General features: G+C 40.1%; 2 protein-coding genes across 3 annotated transcripts in view; both read left to right on the plus strand.

The window, feature by feature from the left end:
- The first annotated feature begins 1,501 nt into the window (after positions 1–1,501).
- On the plus strand, positions 1,502–7,479 carry laynb (layilin b). Its single transcript, XM_063493274.1, has 7 exons — positions 1,502–1,831; positions 4,148–4,454; positions 5,006–5,157; positions 5,508–5,552; positions 6,506–6,583; positions 6,688–6,805; positions 6,901–7,479. The coding sequence occupies exons 1-7, from the start codon at positions 1,759–1,761 to the stop codon at positions 7,226–7,228; spliced, it is 1,101 nt and encodes a 366-aa protein (XP_063349344.1). The 5' UTR covers positions 1,502–1,758; the 3' UTR covers positions 7,229–7,479.
- Positions 7,480–9,874: 2,395 nt separating this feature from the next.
- Positions 9,875–20,451, plus strand: part of sik2b (salt-inducible kinase 2b) — a 49,337-nt gene continuing 38,760 nt past the window's right edge. For both annotated transcript variants that reach the window (XM_063493475.1, XM_063493476.1), the window contains exons 1-2: positions 9,875–10,398; positions 13,844–13,960. In XM_063493475.1, coding sequence (XP_063349545.1) covers positions 10,261–10,398; positions 13,844–13,960 — 255 coding nt within the window. In that variant the 5' untranslated portion in view covers positions 9,875–10,260. The remainder of the gene's footprint in view (positions 10,399–13,843; positions 13,961–20,451) is intronic.

Here is a 20,451-nt window from a genome sequence, read left to right on the forward strand (position 1 = left end):
TGTGAGTCTATGTGAGTGTCTTTATGTCTTAAAAATGTCTCAGATTCTTTCAGCATATCTCCACCAAAAGAATTTTAACTCGTCAGAATTACAGTACAAGCAAGTACAAGCCTTTGATGGATAAACTCTGGAAATTAGTCTGGAAGACCTAAGAAGAGGGTCTTTCTATTTTTCCTATATTTTTCCCATCCATCCATACAGATAAACTGTTTTCTTTATGTGTGTTTGTATATGTTTCCAATAGAAGAACTGTAGTGGAAATATGCCATTATGTTACTACAACTTAGGTTGAAATGTGCAGTTTTTTGTGTACAATTATCCAAAATGTTATGATGGAATTTACATGAAATATTTACCAAACGTGGGACTTTAGAGGTGCAATTTAGAGGATTTTGTGTTGGGAAGCAGGTACATTGCGCGTCATATGTTAACAAATACTTGTGAAATCAAAATAAGACAAAATGGGGGGCACTATCAAAATATTCTTAAGAAAAGATCAAAATGCATGTCCAGATATGCTTCTTGATGCAAGGACTCATCTGATGCAGGTGCAGATTGGGCACTTGTCTTGTGATCAATAAGTGAAGATAGCAAACAGATGGGTGACTATGTATGCAGTCTTCAGTTGGTTTTATGGCTGCAAAGGCCAGTGCACATAATTCAGTCCACTCAGTTCCTCTTGATCAGAGAAAGACCCCCACCCTGGAAATGACCACTGACTTCACATTCATTTAGAATAGTGATGAAATAATTTGGCCAGAAAGAAAAATATCTGGTGGAGCTGGCGTTGAAATTTGATTTATTTTCATTGCATAATTCATGTCTGATCCAGACAGTCTAACCTCAGTCATTTCTACTCTGAAAATTAAGGAAACCAGACCAAAGCAATGAACAGGAAGTGCGGGTCTAAAAAAATACTTTCCTCTTCCTCCACTGCCTGTTTTCCTGTTTTATGGGCAATCCCTCGCTCTCTTCCACCCAATTCCTCTTTATTTTTTACTCTGTAATAATCTTACTTTGTGTCCTTACTGTTTCTCTCTCTTTGAATGTTGTTTTCACAGTGTGGTCTAAATCATTTTCCTCTAAACGTATTACTTACTGACGCATTTCTTTTAGTTGTGATCAGTATGTTTTTAAATAAATAAAATACAAAAAGCAGCATAATATCAAATCAACCTGTTTATCAGAAAGACACAATGAAAAACTGAATTCTACTATTAACGAGCAACACAACATTTTGAAGTAAACCTGTTTTTTTCTCCTCTGAGCTGTTTTTTCCCTGGACATGGCACTCAGCCAGGAAGAATGAAAGATACTCATTAACAGTTTTAATACAACGCGCATGATATGCACAAAGAACTCTATTCATCCTATCATGGCATCAGTATATATGAAATGGGACTCTGCATTGTTGATTAAGAACTGCACGGACTTATACCTCAGTGATTACAGCTAAAAAGAACACCAACTCTGTTTTTTCTTGCGACATATGTACTTTTTTTCTTTTTCTTTTCTTTCTTTTTTTTCAAAAATCTGCTCTGTCTATCCCTCCTGATTTTTTTTTCTTTTTTCCGCCTCAGCAGACGGCATATGCACGCCTTCAGCAAGACGACCCACTTTTAGGCTGAATAGACTATTCTGCTGCTCCTTCTGTGTCATCACTGTGTTTACCACGGAGGTCTGAAGCTCAAGCTCATATCCCAACTCCCTAGTTTACACCTTATTTACGATTCCAGCACACGAGGTGAACATGTAGAGATGGATTTTATGAAGCTGTTTGGCACTGTTATCGCCGTTTTGTTCCACCCTGGATCCGCTTCTAAACTTAATGGTAAGAATTTCCTTCGAAGTGGGGAAAACTCCCTTAAAAAAAACAAAAAAAAACTTATAGTAGTTTTATTTCCGAAGTGTACGAGTTTTGTTGTTTTTGTTTTGTTTTTCGCCGAGAAAGCTTCGATAATATCTGAATGACAGGACCATGAGTTGCATTTGTGTTGTTGTTAATGTTTAAGTTAACGGGCTTAAACCAGAACCGCTGGAAAACTTGTCCTCGTTGTGCGTGTGCGTGTGTGTGCGCTATAATCATAAACAGACAGCAGTCAAACTCACAGCACAGCAGCATGTGATTAGGTGGACGAACTCATTTAATATGAGGAAGAATTATAATTTAACACCTTTAACTGTACTATAGCGCATCAGTAGGACTAAAAGGATACAATAATGCTGCTAACTATAGGCCTATTCACAACAATAGCCATAACTACGCCAACATAATGTAAATCCCTATGCAGTATTGTGTTTTTTCCCCTTCACAGTCTCCGCTGCGAGCCAGTCTGAAGGTATTTCGAGCCCATGGTTTGATCCCTTGTCTCTCCCAGGCTAGCTTAAGTGATGTGCAGCAAGTAGCTAACTAGGATCAATTGATTGTGAAAAGCTGAAGAGACTGGGACAGTTGCAACACTTTTTGCACTTCTCTCAGTCACTCTGGGGATGTTTGGCTTACTTCTAGTCTGGGCAGACGTTGATATCTTGGTCATGTTTCCCTTGAAAGAGATATTGATCTCAAGGGATTTCCTGGTTAAATAATGCCAGTGATCAAAAGAGACTAGCCAGACTGCTTTGATTTGATAGGAAAACAACAGTAACTCAAATACCAACTCCTTACACCAAGATATGCAGAAGAGCATCTCTGAACACACAGTACATCAAAGCCTTGAAGATGATGGGCAGCAGCAAAAGACCACACCAGGTGCCACTGCTGTCTAATAAAAGCAATGGAAACTGAAGTTTGCATGGGGTTTGCAAGATTATAAAAACATCGCCTGGTCTGATGAGTCTTGATTTGTCCTGTGACATTGGGTTTGCAGTGTTAGGATTTGGTGTAAACAGCAGGAAAGGATCCATTCTGCCTTGTGTCAGTGGGTCAGACTTGTGGTGCTGGTGTAAAGGTGTGGGGGGCATTTTCTTGACTCGCTCTGGGTCCCTTTGTACCAACTGAGTGTTGTTTAAATGCCACAGTCTACCTAACTGTTGGTGACCATGTCCATCCTTTAATGACTGTAGTGCCTAATGAAGGTTCTGGTTAGTGTGTATGATGTATCACTCAAAATCTTGATGTGACTTTTGAGAAAGTCAGAAGTTGCACATGACCCAGTCTCAGAGGACGTTTGCACCATGAAGAAACTTGATTACATTTGACTAATTAATTAATTGCATAACTACTATTACTTAATGATAATTCTAAAATAGCAATGACTTTGCTGATCTTGATTTAACTTGCAGATTCTACTGAAGACAAGTTCTGTATGTTTTTATTTTAGTTAGATTTATCAGCACACAATGTCATTTAATTCAGATTTTACCCTTTTTTAAAGTTTGGTTCTTAGTTTTACTTCAGTTTTACTAAAATTGTTTATTCTTTAGTTTAATTTTAGCAAACTTCAACAACCTTGCACTGCAGCGAAACACAGCCACGTGTTTTCGATTGTTCTTGGGAATGTATAGGCAATCAGATTTGGCAATCAGAACACAACAAATTCAATTGTGCATTTTAATATAAGAAAATAGAAACAAGGGAGGTTTTTTAGCCTGTCTCACATGGGCTCATATTTCTTCATTCTTTTCATCAGATGCAATAGGATAAAGTGCGCGTAAACTAACCAAAAATCTAGAAAACCTAGAAAAACATTATTCTGATGGCTGCTTTGATATGGTTGCCCTGCTCTCTCCCATGACAAAATATCATGTACCAGCCTGACACACTAAGTTTGACGGATGTGGAAGTCAGAAAAACAGTGATTAAAACTAAGTCTGGACATACAGATGGTTGAGACAGCAAATTTTGAAATGTGAAAAAATGAGAGTAAAATAATTTTTACTGGAGTGAGACTGATGTAGAAAAAAAAACTTTTTTAAGCCCTTGAAAGTAAAGGTATAAATATCAGTACCATCTGGTTGACTCTGCCCACATTGCAGTGGAAAGAATTTGGCAATGCAACCCAAACATTCTGGTTCCTATTTTTTGTCTGTGACACTGTAAGCAGCTTAAAATCTTCCTGCCACACAGATACCACAGGAAGAGTTCAGAAAACAAAAACCCTGCATTTATCATCTTGTTTTCTCCTCAATGCTCCCGGTTGGTGTCCAGGGCAAAGAATATGCCGGAGCGGGACACAGCGTCCGTGTTACAAGGCGTCCTACATCCACGACAGCAGGCGAAGGCTGACCTTTGAGGATGCCAGACAGGCCTGCAGGTTGGACGGAGGCGAGCTGCTAAGCATCGAGACGGAAAGTGAGCAGCAACTGATGGAGAGGTACATACAAAAGCTGACCAATAGAGATGGCGACTTCTGGATCGGGCTCCGTCGCAGCCCGCAACGTTACAGTGTCGGGACGTCAAGCCCAGGTTGCCCCTCGCAGTATTACTGGTTGGATGGAAGCAAGGCTAAGTTCAGGTTTTTCCCTCTTTGTTTTAAAATATATTTTTCATCTGTGTAAATGTTTCAGCTGCATCTGTGAAAACAGTAAGAGCAGCCCCCCGAGACACAGTGTGCTGCAGATGGAAGTGGAAAAAGGCTGTATTCAATGATGACTCAGAAAAAAATATTGGATTAGGTGATGTTTGTGTGGGAGCGAAGGAATGTCTAATGTCCTTTGCAAGAATTTGGGATTAAGATAGAAATAAATGACACACCGTGTTTGAGCTCAGGACAGCACGATGGTGTGGTGGTTAGCATTGCTGCCACACAGTAAGTGGGTCCTGTGTTTGAATCCAGCATCCAACAGTGGAGTTTGCATGCTCTCGTTATATCTGAGTCCATTCTCTCGAGGTACCATAGGTTTCTCTCACAGACCAGACACATGCAGTTTAATGAGGTTTGTGTTAGGTAATTGGTGATTGTAAATTGCCCATAGGTGTGAGTAAGAATAGTCATCTGTCTCTGTCAGCAGTCGAATGAAAGAAAATTGATATATAGTCTAAACTTGTGCATCTTATTTGTTGCAGGAACTGGCACTGGGATGAGCCATCGTGCGGGAAGGAAATGTGCGTGGTTTTGTATCACCAGCCCTCTGAAACACCTGAGGGTCGTTTCCTGTTCAAGTGGAATGATGACAACTGCAGCTCCAAGAACAACTTTGTCTGCAAATACGCAGAAGGTGAGCTGGTATACCTCACAAATACTAGTGATCTAGCTGGCTTAAGAGTGCTGGAAAATGTTAAAATTTGGTACTCTTGGTTGTTTTTTTTTAGTTCCTAAATCTACAAAAACTAGAATTTTATTGTCTAGGGATCGCTGCTACAATGTATCCACTGCTGCCAGCAGCTAAAACTAAACAGAAAGAGTTTTAATGCTATGTTTTCTTACAACCGACATTAAAATATAGCTGATTACATGAAAAGAGGGGAAAAAATGACTCATTTCTTTCCATAAAGCAACCTTTAGTAGTCTCACCCATGTATTGCTTTCTTCCTATGAATAACACTAATTTATTTCCCTGTTCTGCAGAAAAAGTACCAGTATTTACCGAGGACAGAAACACAGCATATGCAGGTACTTGTCAGCTTAGAAATGCTAATATTAGAACATGATACACCTCTGTACTCACGTCTGCTGTGTGCTGTGCATTCTGAAAACAACCATGTATTCCATGTAATGTGATCGTATGAAAATTGTTATATTATACATAATATTATGTATGTTCGATTAAATTTTGTTTATTGTCCTTTGAGACAACCAACACCTGCAGGAAGCATCCTAATCAGATGCCTGAACCACTTCGACTGGCTCCTTTCAATGTGGAGGAGCAGCAGCTCTACTCCAAATCCATTTTTAATAACCAAGCTCTTCACCATTACTTTAAGGGAGAGCTCAGCCACCCTTTTCATTGCTTATATCTGCAGCCTCATTCTTTTGGGTATTACTACAGTCTTCATAAATACATAAAAGGTTAAAGACAATTTATACATGCTTGTGAACTCTTTTAAACACTTTTTCTGCGAGAAACATGGTAAATGGGCTACATACTACATGTGTCATTCACCCATGCACACCTATTCAAAAAGCACTTTTTTCTACTCATAAATCCTTTCTAGCTAAATTTCACACACATTCATACTCCGATAAATGCATTGGAGAGCAACCTGAGGTTCAGTATCTTGCCTAAGCATATTTGGTATGCAGACTGGAGCAGCCAAGGATCCAGCCACCAACCATATAAAGATAAAACATGAAGAACACACAGATACAAAACGTATTCTCTGGAGAACTCTATTTTTTTTAACTGCGAAATTTTCTAGAAATTAAAATGCAACTGTCCTCTGCAGTAGAACATATGCGTCAGCTGTAATAGTCTATCTATGGGTGAGTTTAGTGAAATCATACATTATGTGATAACAATATATATATATATATATATATATATATATATATATATTATGGACTAATCGAATCATTTAAAATATTTTTCACATGCACCTGTTGATTTTGTTTTCTGGTTTCTCTAGCTCCATCTTTGATTCCAAGCATATTGTCAACCACAGAAAGTAACGAAAGGATAAAAATAGCACTACCTGAATCCTCTGGTAAGAAAGGAAAGAAAATATTCTTGATACTCGGAGTCAGCACAGTATGTTTTGGGAAACTATGGAAAACCACTGTGTCACAAGCAAAGTTCTTTTGTTCGCAGTATCTTTCTCTGGCAACACCCTCAACATTTCCTACATCCTTTATGCGACTATCCCTGCGCTACTATTGCTGTTGTTTGCAGCTGCTGGTTTCTTTTGCTACAAACAGCATGCTAAGAGGTAAAACAGACAGCTATAAGAGAATTTTTTTTAAATGCATTTGATTATATGAGTATGTCCTGTTGATTTTAACTTTGGCCCTCTTTCATATTTAGGAGGAAGACAGAAACAGAAAGCTATCCCAGCAGATCAAAACAGTGGGTGCTAGCAACAGCTTCATCTTGCCCTGTGCAAGGACCTTATGCCTACAGTGACATTACCAAACTGCCTCACACTGCTCTGGACAGCAGGATAGCAGCAGAAATCATGACAAAGTACTCCGGTTCTCCGTCCCATGACTCCCTGTGCAACGATTATGAGAATGTGTCGTGTGTGGACAACGAGAGCGGCTTTGTCACCAATGACATTTACGAGCCCTGCAGAGCTCAAAGCCGGCGCTGCCGCAGTCAGACTGGATGGGTGGAAAATGAGATCTATGGATAACACCGGTGTCTGCAAATGTCCGTCAACCACAGACAGACTACAGTTACACTGTGCGGTGCAGGATTTCTAAACAGCTTGGCCATATCTGCACAGGTTTCATTCAATTTTCTAGTCCTGCATGTAGAATATACTGTCTGCAAATCAGTGTATTCCATAAAACAGGGATTCTTAATGTTTTGTCCATGACTCGGTATTCACCTACACATGACTTTATATTTCTGATGTTTTAATAAAAATGTGTTACAGTCAGACCAATGGCACTGTTAACTCCGTGAATCACTGTGATAGCATGCTGATAGATGTAGACACATTGTTTTCCATATTCACCATCGTAGTATGGATGCCCAAAATTGCAGACTAGTTCCACACACTATATAAAGCTGAAGCTGATCGAATCTGATTGAAAAAGAAAAGGATGAGAAGTTAAAGGATTGCCAAAGTGATTCTGATGAGGGCACAAATGTGTGTATACAATTTCATAATAATCCATCCAACAGCTGTTGAGACCCTTATTGTAATCCACTAATCTTATAGTGGCACTTACTACATTACAGGCTATGCACTGAAATGCAAAGGCTGGAAACTGCAAAAATACAAAACCAAATCATGCCATAAAGGTTCCAAGATTTCATAAGGTTAATGAAAAGTGGGTGAAGATATTACAGAAAAGTTAAAGTGAAACATCAAAAGCATTAGTCTATTTATCGCCTGGGGAGAATGCACAAATTTTCAAGGCAAATTTTGGTCCTGTATTAAAGTAATTTAGGCTAAAGAGGCAGGCCATCTGATAGACTGCTGATAATGCTGTCCTTAAAAATTGTGTTATATTTTAAGTTAACTGAATAAATGGTAAGACCAGTTCATCAAGCAGCTAAAGATGCAGGTCATGTATGCACAGGTCTCTAAGCTAAGCTAACAGAATGGGCTTTTTTTTTTTTCAACTCAAAGAAAAACACATTTTTGTGCCCACTTATTTCCTTTGTTCAGTTTAAACCTTCGGCTCTAATAAATTATGCAACATTACAGCAGCACTAAAGTTTTTAGAGGTTTTAGGAGGCATTAATGAAACCAAAGAAGCATTAATAGTTCAGGTCAGCTTGGTGGTGCAGCAGCACTGCTGAATCTGACATAACAGATTATGCAATTAGCCTAATCCTGCAATATTGCACCCCCACAGAGTTACTCATTTTGTAAACAATTGCACATTAAACTACTCAGCTTCTCTTTTTAAAATAATGTCAAAGGATATGATGAGTCAGAAGACAGAGACGGTTTGCTTGTTGGCTTGCTGCTGTGATGGAGACTCCAACCCAGGGACTTTTTTGACCTTTTCTCTAAACTTGAACTTTGGTGTCATCCCTGTGTAAGGCTTCCTGTTTGGTCTCTGATGTCAGAGCCCAGCAGAGAACATGAGGAAACACCGATGGCTGAACTGCTGTGGCCAAAATAAACCTCAAAGTTGTGCAGTTTCCTGACTCCACCTGATTGTACACGAGGTTCAACTTTCCCACTGATCTGACAGAAACGTGAGGCCAGTTTAGAATATATCACACCGTTAATCAATGCATGTGCATTTCCATGTTCATTTTTAAAGATCACTCTTTACGTTACATATACAAATGTCTGTGTTTTTTTCTAAACGTGCACTGAGTGGGTGTTGGATCGGTGTCTTGGAAAGATGTAGCAAGCCCAGTAAGGAGAGGCTGAGTGTGTTCTTGGAGAATGTTAGACAGGAAATGCCAAAAGCACATCTGGAACTCTTACATTCAGGAAGTCAATGCGTGACAGCGGAGGCCTTCGGAGCGCTGCTCTGCCTGCCTGCTTAGCAATCCACTGTTCTCCGTTTGACTGTCACTACACAACAGAAGAAAAGCAGTGCCAGTTGCAGAGCTGTGCTGTAATTCAGACATGAAGATTGCTTCTTTTTCTGATGTGTAGTTAAGATATTTTGGCTGCATTCTTTGTTTAATAATAATATAGATATACTGGTGGGATCTGCTTGAAAGCGGCTTGAAAGCATGAAGCGTGATCAGTCAAGCACTGAGGAAAAGGAAAATATGGAGCCTCGCTTCAGTTTTCTACTTTTGCCAACAGATGGTGCTGTCATGTAGCTGACAAAAGTGTCTTTGTGGCTGATAAAATGTCTGATTTTATATGAGGCTCTGCATATTCCATTATGTAATGTTATAGATTAGATATGCATGTTGCATAGCTGGATTAATCAGCTATATACATACATACATACATATATATATATATATATATATGTATATAAAGCACAACTAGCTGTTTGTTTTTTTGCTTCTTAAATTATTTTTGTTTTTACTTTTTTTGCAGACCTCACTCTGGAGGCTTTCAGGCCGGTTCAGACCGCTTTTAGCCCCTGTCTCCCCCTGCATTTTTCACTCTCAGCCGACAAAAGCTTATTAAACACCTGCAGGGCAAAAACTTCAAAGTTACCTATGCGTGCAATCAAGAAGGGCAGGCGAGCAAACAGATTTCAGAATAGCAATTTTACCGGTTGACGTAAGAGGTGGGTCTGGTTGTCCTGGCAACCAATTGGCACTGAAGTGTGGAGCGGCTCGGTGGCCCCGCCCCCTGTACAAATACCCCTATGGCTTTGACGTCAATACACGTCAACCAGAGAACATGATGCCTCTTTGCAAGTCAACTCGTGTGCTCTGTCGCTGATAGAGGCGCCTCAAGCTGAAATATTATAGCTCTATTGTACTGAAGAACGTGGTGTGACAGCCCGCGGGCTCAGCAAATGGCCAGCTTCGTATCGCCACACTAGCGGACAGGGTCGCCACAGTGGCGTTCAGGCTGCCGAGGGCGACACAGAAATCAACTTTGTGTATTTTAATGGACACGCTTCGAGCGGCGGCGGCGGCAGCAGCGGCGGTGGCGGGCGGTTTGTTTTCCTTTCGTCTTTATCTCGAGCTGCTCAAGTAAGCCCCAGTCTGCCCCTCGTGTGTCCCTGCACGTCTGGCTGCCTCCTACTCTTCCACTCAACAGTCCCGTTTTAGAACAGCATGGTCATGGCTGACAGTGTCCAAAAACCGCTGATCCGGGGTCCGGTCCGAGTGGGCTTCTACGACATCGAGCGCACTTTAGGAAAGGGCAATTTCGCTGTGGTGAAGTTGGCCCGACACCGCATAACCAAGACGGAGGTGAGTGTGTGAGCAAACTAGTTAGCCCGAAAGCTAACTTGTGCTACTGTTTTAGCGGAGTTATATAACTTTTATGCACAAGTTGACACCCCTAGATAGCGAAATGCTCTCCAGCACCGTGCACTAAATAGCATCTTTGGATCACATAACTACCGGCCACTTGGACTGCTCCGGTTCGAGCAACAGCTGGTGTGCCTGAAAGCTTGCAGGTACAGGAGCAGTGAATGACTGCACGTTCACCCCTCTCAGCTGACATCACTGCCAGTACAAAAAAAAAAAAGGTCTGACCACTAGCGCTGCTGGGAAACACAAACTGTGAACATGCATGCTTTATTATTATTATTATTATTATTATTTATTTGTTTTTCTGCACATGCATCCGTTTGGTTAATGACCCAGACGGTAGCCAAAGTGTACCTACTCAAGAGTGGCTGGTGCCGTATCTGGGGCATGCAGCATGGGTCGGTGGTCCCCTTATGTAATTCAAGTAATGATGTGATTTTTTTTTTTTTTTTAGTTGTTTCTTATCCCAGCACTGCTCAGAGCTTTGTGATGAGGAGGGTATGTCATGCCAGATATGCTGTAATTGGAAAGCAAAGTATTTTGCATGCAGACACTGCTTTTTAGGGGGGTGGGGGGTCGAGGGTCTTAACTAAGCTTGGAGTGATATTACAAACATTGCACACTCTTAGGTAATGCAGCATGAGAGCAGAGGGAACAGGGCTCGGGGTTTGTTTGAGTGTACTTCTGGTTTAATGTCATCTTTGTGCAGAAGGGCCCTTTCTCAACCAGTACCACGGAGTGCCACAACTTTCTGCTGTAATGACAGAGACACAAGGAATTTGCTGTGAAGAGTGTTCAGTTAGAAAAAGATAAGGGGCAAAGAAAAAAAAATAAAATAAAAGCTGTATTGTGTGAGACAGTGATAAGACTGGAGAGTTGCTGCACACTTTGATCTCTGGAGCCTCCAACTGATTACACCGTACAGAAAAAAAAAAACATAGATTTACATCATCCAGGCGAGACCCTTGGTAGGTTTAATGAATAACAAGGCAACAAAATGGCTCTGTAGACTCTTATCTTGTTACTCTGGTTATTAAAGCACGCAAAGTGGCACAGCATTAGTCTAGCCAGGTAATCTGCACCGTGTAACATTAACAGCTCTGTGAATGCAGGTTTTAATTTCAGGCAAACGTTACACCAGGTGATTTCAGTAAGCGACTACACCTCTCCCTCAGCTGGAGTGGTATTAAAGATGAATGAAAACATGGGTTGTTTTTTAGGCTGGGTTTGGTAGAGGTCACTCAGTGATGGTCAGTATGGAGAACAAATGCAGCTGCCTAGCTCTGGCAGTGGGCCTGGCACTGCTGGTTTTTTAATTTTTTTATTTTACAGCAGCCAAGGTCGGCCGGAGTGGCAGGCTATTAACTTATGTGATGCCATCTGCCTTGAGAATTTGCCCGGGCACAAGCGATATTAGCATAGTGTAAAGAAAACCAGTGTACTGACACATGAAACAGCAGATGTGGTGCGACGATGTGAATGTGTGGGCATATTCCCGGACAGGTTTATCTCTGTGTAAATAACCTACTTTTTCTGTGCGTGGCCCCTGCATGTGATACTGACCCATTCATCCCAGTAAGTACATATTGCAGCTTGTGGCTTTACATACTGTTGAGCCATTCCCTTCTGGTCTTGTGTGTCCGCTCAGCAAGTAGTACATCTCTCCATATCTGATTATAGCATCATCATGTCTTTCTGCTTTCATTGTATGAGCTAAATTCCCCTCTAACTCATTGTCCTCCAGTGACCTTGTGCCAGCACAGTTCACGAGAAGTCTTGTGTGCTGTGTGTGGGTTTAGTTTTGTTGACAATGTAATCAGCTAGCACAGATCTTTTCATGTTAGGTGCTCTGTTGTCCCTCTGTAGCAGAACAAAGATTTTGAATCTCATGCCCGAAGGGTCTGCACAGGTAGCTTGAGTGCCATTAAAAGATTTCGATTTAATCCTGAATTGAACACCTGCCCGTACGTAACTAGGGAGATGATAATGGAAAGTGTTAAACCTATCAAAATACCCATTGCTACTCATCTGTAAGTCCAAACTGTTAATATGTTAAAGGCAGGTCAATAAGTTACAGATCTGTCGTTAAAATTAAAAGCTGTGCTCATGCTCCGCGCAAGAGAATGCATTACATTTCCTTGACTTATTTGAATAATACCGCTTCACTGACATAGTGGGCTTGAACCTAAAAAAAAACAAAATATGCAGTGCGCTGTGATAGTCGATCACTGCAACTTTCCTGATGAAAATTTTAGTAATGTGAAAAGAATCTGCTGTTTATATGATCGTCACGCTACAGACAAAATGCCTGTGATAAGTGCCCGGATGAAAATCCAGTGTCAGACAGTGTTATTTTGGAATCAGATAAATCCTCAAACCACATGGCTCTGTAACCCAACTTGCCTTTCTAAGATAGTACCCTATAGTCTGTGCTGCCACATTCTTGTTTTGTCTAAGCAGTTCCAGAAGTCAAATTTATTCAGTTTTATATCATGGAAGAATTGGAAAAATGTTGAATATTCACGTTTCTGAAGCAGTAACTAGATGCTTTTTAGAGATATTTGCTTAAAATGAACTTGAATAAATAGCCACTATTTTGATAGCTGATTAGCTTTTCCCCCCACTCAGAATTAAGAATTTCTTTTTTGCCCTCATAATTCTGTGTGGGTGGGTAAATTAAAAAAAAATAAATCAAAGTCTAATAAATTCTTTGAAAATCTAAATTCTGACTCAGAATTCTGAATAAAACATTTAAATCTAAAAACTTGATGTTTCAGCTCAGTGCTTTAAAATCCTGCCCTCAGCTGAGTTTTCTAGCTCAGTCTAACGGTGGTGTGATTGCCGGGGTCCCCTGTTGTTTACTCGTTCAGCTTTGCTCACAGATGCTTGGAGCACTTCTGATGAAATGCTGTTTATGAGACAGTCTAAAGATGAGATGTTAATGTTGCTCTGCTCCTTCCCGGCCAATGTTAATCAAAGCCAAGCGTGTTGGAAGTTTTGCGTGTGTGATTTACACTTGTTCGTGTCATTGTGGCCGTGTGTATATCCAGTAAAGCAGGTGGTTGCATCAGTGGGATCTCCGATGTAATTTTTCATTATTTGAAGACTGTTTACGGAGGTTTTGGTACAAGCTGTATTTATCTCACGAACAGTTTTCTCATTTCCACAAAAAAAAAGGCACAAAGAAACCCCGAAGAGGAGCAGACTGTCCGCCTTTGTTGCTTGGAGAACATTAAATTCCTGTCTCCACTAGTGTTTGCGTAAATCTGGGGAGCTCCTTGTCATTGTCCATCAAACTCTGATGAGCTTTAACAATGACTCCGTTGTGTGTTATTAAGAAACTGATTGTTTACAGTTGTGTTGTTGATGCTTGATTCTGCAGGTGGCCATTAAGATCATCGACAAGACCCAGCTGGATGCCGTCAACCTGGAGAAGATCTACAGAGAAGTTCAGATCATGAAAATGCTGGACCACCCCCACATTATTAAGCTCTACCAGGTGAGTCTCTGGCTTCATTGTGTGTAGCGCAGCATCTTTTGAGTGCCAGATGGGGACTAAACGATTAATCATTTTGGATGTGCTGATTTCATCTTTCTACTTTGATTTGGACTACAGCATGGCATGCTTTTTTTTCTAGTCTCTGGTGCATTTTATGTCTCTCCCAAAAGGAAATATTTGTTAATTGTTATTCCCCTGTGTTGCAATGCTGTGAAGATAAGTAGTCTAGTGTCATTTTTTTAAATTTAGCGTTTGTCTCCCACTTGACAAGCCTTGATCAAGACTTTTTCCAGAGATTTATTTCTGTCTTGAGTGCTTAGATCTGACTTTTTCTTTAACCCGTCCAATCCTAATCTCTTGCGATTTCTCACAGACACTGTACAGGGTGGGCCATTTATATGGATACACCGTAATAAAATGGGAATGGTTGGTGATATTAAAGTCCTGTTTGTGGCACATTAGTATATGTGAGGGGCAAACTCCTCAAGATGGGTGGTGACCATGGTGGCCATTTAGAAGTCGGCCATCTTGGATACAACTTTTGTTTTTTCAATAGGAAGAGGGCCATGTGACACATCAAACTTATTGGTAATGTCACAAGAAAAACAATGGTGTGCTTGGTTTCAACGTAACTTTATTCTTTCATGAGTTATTTACAAGTTTCTGACCACTTATAAAATGTGTTCAATGTGCTGCCCATTGTGTTGGATTGTCAATGCAACCCTCTTCTCCCACTCTTCACACACTGATAGCAACACCGCAGGAGACATGCCATCACAGGCATCCAGTATCCGTAGTTTCAGGTGCTGCACATCTCGTATCTTCACACCATAGACAATTGCCTTCAGATGACCCCAAAGATAAAAGTCTAAGGGGGTCAGATCGGGAGACCTTGGGGGGCCATTCAACTGGCCCACGGCGACCAATCCACTTTCCAGGAAACTGTTCATCTAGGAATGCTCGGACCTGGCACCCATAATGTGGTGGTGCACTATCTTGCTGGAAAAACTCAGGGAACGTGCCAGCTTAAATGCATAAAGAGGGAAACACATAATCATGTAGCAATTTCAAATATCCAGTGGCCTTGAGGTTTCCATTGATGAAGAATGGACCCACTATCGTTGTACCCCATATACCACACCAAACCATCACTTTTGTTGGTCCAACAATCTTGGAGGGATCCATCCAATGTGGGTTAGTGTCAGACCAATAGCGGTGGTTTTGTTTGTTAACTTCACCATTCACATAAAAGTTTGCCTCATCACTGAACAAAATCTTCTGCGTGAACTGAGGGTCCTGTTCCAATTTTTGTTTTGCCCATTCTGCAAATTCTGTGCACCGATCTGGGTCATCCTCGTTGAGATGCTGCAGTAGCTGGAGTTTGTAAGGGTGCCATTTGTGAGTAGCTAATATCCGTCGAAGGGATGTTCGACTAATGCCACTCTCCAGTGACATGCGGCGAGTGCTACGCTGTGGGCTCTTGCTGAATGAAGCTAGGACAGCCACTGATGTTTCTTCATTAGTGACAGTTTTCTTGCGTCCACATTTTGGCAAATCCAACACTGAACCAGTTTCACGAAACTTAGCAAGCAGTTTGCTAACTGTAGCATGGGAGATGGGTGGTCTCGTAGGGTGTCTTGCATTGAAATCTGCTGCAATGACCCGGTTACTGCGTTCACCAGACATCAACACAATTTCGATCCGCTCCTCACGTGTTAACCTCTTCGACATGTCAATGGCTGTGAACAAAGAGAAACTTGTAAATAACTCATGAAATAATAAAGTTACGTTGAAACTAAGCACACCATTGTTTTTCTTGTGACATTACCAATAAGTTTGATGTGTCACATGGCCCTCTTCCTATTGAAAAAACAAAAGTTGTATCCAAGATGGCCGACTTCTAAATGGCCACCATGGTCACCACCCATCTTGAGGAGTTTGCCCCTCACATATACTAATGTGCCACAAACAGGACTTTAATATCACCAACCATTCCCATGTTATTACGGTGTATCCATATAAATGGCCCACCCTGTAGAGGTGATGTTGGAAGAATGCCCAGAGTACTGCATATATTTAAACAAGAATTTAACAGTTTACGAAAAAGTTTGTCAAAATTTATTAAAAGCGTCATCACACGGGCCCAAATTAACACGTGCCCTTAGAGTGTTTTCTAATGTAAACTGCTGTAATGGGTGCTCTGGGTTAGTCTTTATCATCAATCAGCCCTAACTGTGCAAACAGTCTCACAGAAAAGACAGAAAGAGAACATCATGGGTCAATATTTGTGGTTGGGAAACAATGTTTTCGGGTGAGTAAGGATAACAAGCTTCAGAGTGTGGAGTAATTTGTTGAAAATGTACATTGATGAGGACATTATGAGTCTTTTTTTTTTTTTTCACCCAGAAAAGATTTCTGGAGCCTGTTGATATTACTTTCGTCTTTTGAATGAATACGTGCACTTTTCCACGTCTCCAGTCAAAGTTTATCTTTGTGAAGGCAGGGGCGAGACTGTAATGTGTAACATGCATTGACTGTGTGGACCCAAAGTAACAGCTGTTGAAGGGCCCAAGAATTTGCAAGGAGACAGTTATGTGGAGGAGAGCTTGCTGTAGTAGTAGTAGTAGTAGCAGTAATAGTAGTGTGAAAACGCAGGAGCAGTCCAGGTCATTTTCTAATGCATAAGCAAACAACCATGGCCTAGCAGAACCTGCCACTGCAGTTACAGATATGAGAGCATAGTTAATGACTGACTGGCTCTCTGCACTTATTTCATCTCTGTATGTGTTGCACACTGTATGAAGATACCAGCGGCAGAAATTTAACAAACTAATTTTGGATTCATCATATGTAACGTGTGTTTTAAAATGAGTTGTAACTGACTGCTCGACTCCAGCACGAGTCACCACGTCAGTTTGTATTTGCTAAAACAAACTGAAACCACAAATGTTCCGTCAGACTTTGATTCACCATCTGGCAACAGCTTTATTTTTCAGCATGCACTGCCAGTGCAGTAAAAGCATACCTGGATTTAAAAACCACAAAACACACACACACTTTGTAGCACTATCATTCATAGATTGGCCTCCCCATAGTCTTGAATTGTGCGGCACATGAATGTCCTTCAAGAAGCCTGGAGAACTATTCCCAAAGACTACTTAAAGAAATTACAAGAAAGTTTGCATAAGAGTTCAGGCTGTGTTGAAAAATAAAAAGGTTTTTACTTCCAGCTTCAAGCTTGCCTTGTGTACTTTTTTTTTTTTTATTTAAGTTTGCACATATTCTTAAATTTTGTGGGCACCATCAGCAAACAATGCCAGTTTGGTGTTTTCTTTGGTTTTTTAATTTGCAGTAAAATGTCTCTTTGCCTTGAGCTGAGATTGTTTTTTAGATGAAGTACGTTTCAGTGGTTTCTTCACCAAGTTTATTTTTTGGACAATATCATGAGCACAAACCATTAAATAGACAAGAATGCTGAAGAACATGAACTTTTTTCTTTTTTTCTTCCCCCTCTGCACACAGAGGAGCCAGTATGTTATACTTCAGTATTATACTGGTTTACATCTGAATGCACGAGACACAGTCCAGAGTTTGATAATTGGACATTTAAAGGTGAACTCTGGTATTGCTCCTTTCCCCACAGGTTTTCTTGTCTGAAGACATCCTGACATGTTGCAGTAGAAAATCACTGGGTACATAAGGAAAATTAATGTTGGCTATGTTCCCTTCAGAGTTAGAGTCCTGGTGTTGTGCGTGTGGTTCGTTGTCAACCTGTCATGAGATACTGGGACGCTTGAATAGATTATAGCTGCTGTTAATGTTATTATTAAGAGCTTTATTTCTTTTTCCTCCTATGGAAAGTTAAAAAGTATGTTGTTGAACAAGTATATTTCACTTTGTACACACCTTTTTTTTTCTTCTTTTTGATCGCATGCTGCTAATTGGGGTGAATGTGATTTTATTTTATTTTAAATGTGGTACTATTAATGCTATTAGTTCATTATTAATATTAAACCAGAGCACATTATTAGCAGTATGAGCATATACTGAAAATATTTCAGGGAAATAAATCCTGCAACTAAATAATTTCCCATGTGCCACCTGGGCACTTTTACAGCATTCAAATAAATTTAGTCGACTCACAAAATAGTTTTTTCTAAAGTGAACAATCTTGATTGTTGGACTCTATTGGCATTTTAGACAGCCGAAGGTAAACTCATTTCACATAGTTACCATGATGGCCGCTGCTTTTCATAAAATAACCCTAACCACTGATAACTCAACAGTTTTGGTGATTCAGTTGTATTACATAAGCCTTTGGGTCCTGTTACATTTACTGTGTAGGAAAAGTAAATGAGTGTTCATTATCATTACACAACCATGTGGCACTGTTCCAGCTTTCTGTTGAGTTATTTTGGTGCGTATCATTATTTCCAGCAGCCTAACCATCCAATCAGCGCCGGTCAATTAGTGATTTCCTTTCCAATCTCATAAACTAGGATTGGCTCTGTGGCCCAGAGGAAAGCCTTAGCCAATGAAGGCAAACAAAGATACAGAACAGCGGATCCGGACTCTAGTTTTTCATGTGTTATGTAGCCTTTTCTTGTATTGGCCCCTGATCTGACTATCAAACTTTTTGGTCCATCTTTTAATCCTCTGGCTGTTTTTAGGGCTTCAGCTCTCTGCTTTCGCTCTTATTCTAGTCGATGTTATTTTTTGAAAGAGGTTTTGTAATATTGAGAGTAATGCCAGTACAATGTGAGTGCTTCATTTGAATATGAGTCATACTAAAGAAAAATGATTGAATCCATTAAGGATAGTATTGGATTGACCCTGACCCCATGTCAGTACACCGAACACTGCAATCAATGGTTGGTGTGAAAACCCATTCAGTTCATTACATTTAAAGCTATAAATCACTATTTCACAGTGCTTTTATTAAAACAATATACTGTAATGTGATTAATACTAGAGAGGTAGCAGCTGCAATTATTATGTTATTTATTTATTTATTGGGGGGGTTCCTATCTAACTACAGTTAGAGGTAACTATAACTGACAGCTTATGCAAGCCAAACATCTTTAGTTTTTAGGTTTGTCAACTAAACTTTTTATTTTCATACTAAAATAAATTTTTAAACTTCAGTTTCCCCCAAAACTACAATAAGTTATTACTGAAACTGCTGGAAATAAAGTGCTCTTTCACTGGAAAGATGTACAGATGATTAGTTGAAAATGACCTTCTGCACACCCACCTTTACCTGACACATTTTACCTTACCAAACAAAAGCATGCGCAACACGGTTATATAACCAAAAAAACTTAATTTTCCAGTGTGCTGATTACGTCACCAGATAACAGGATATCAGACTTTTTTTTCACTCAGTGCTATTATTTTCCTAATAACTGCTTTAATCCTTTGCTTATAACAAGCCTGCTGTCTTGTCACAAAGATTTAGCTACTTACTGGCTTTGTTAGCTTCTTTAAGCTAACAATCTTCTGAAGGTGACTGAAGTGTCTAATTAGATTGATTGATTGTTAGGTTTTCCACATGTTGGTGAACTTGTCTTCATCGCACGCATGAAAAGGTCCAGCTCATCATCAAGCATAAGTGAAGCTGACCAGCCGATCACCGAGTCCCGAGTCGAGGATGTTGAAAATCAGCAGATTCATGTCATTGTCGGGTCAATAAGTCCCTTAATTAACAGAGGAAATTAGAGGTGCTCTTTATCACAGTCTGATACTTAAAGTAGACAGTATCTAAAATAATGTTTAATTGATCTTCAAACCTTCTCGTGAAGTTATCTCAAAGGACAGCCAAAGCCAGCCCACAAGCACTAACACACAGTGCATTTCCATTTATTGGTTTTTAAAATTCTAACTATGAATTATCTCAGAATTTACTGCATGCCATTAAACCTCACAAGCAGGACTGGCTATATCAAACCCCTGTAATTTTTTTTTTTTGTCATGAATTATTCATTGTCTTGTTTACTTACTTTGATCAGAAGGTCCTGATGATGAAAATTGCCTTGCTTTTTATTATTTCCACCACTTAGACTGTTAATGTTGTGCTTGTGATAGTTTTGTTTGTTTGTTTGTTTGTTTGTTTTTGTCACAGGTGTCAAAAATCATTCCCTGCAGTTGCACAAGAGCATCACTCTTGTTGACTAATGTGCATTACCTCTAAAATTAAAGTAGAAGAATAAACTGTTGATTTTTATCACATGGCAATGTTGGCACTTCTTGAAGATGTTGCCCAAAAGATCTTCTGCATCTGTCAGCCCTTAGCTCTGCTGTCTTCCCAGATGTATGAACTTTAGAAAAAGACCAACAATATAGGAAGGTAGCAATCCCGTGTTTGTGTTATTCATGCGCAGGAGAAACTGTGAGATCAGCCACAGAATAAAAACTGCTCTCTCCCACAGTGGGCATTTTATCTTGTCAAACACGGGTGATTTAATATCATTAATAATGACTACATCTACTCA

This window comes from Pelmatolapia mariae, linkage group LG14 (assembly GCF_036321145.2).
Source record: "Pelmatolapia mariae isolate MD_Pm_ZW linkage group LG14, Pm_UMD_F_2, whole genome shotgun sequence".
Lineage (NCBI taxonomy): Eukaryota > Metazoa > Chordata > Actinopteri > Cichliformes > Cichlidae > Pelmatolapia > Pelmatolapia mariae.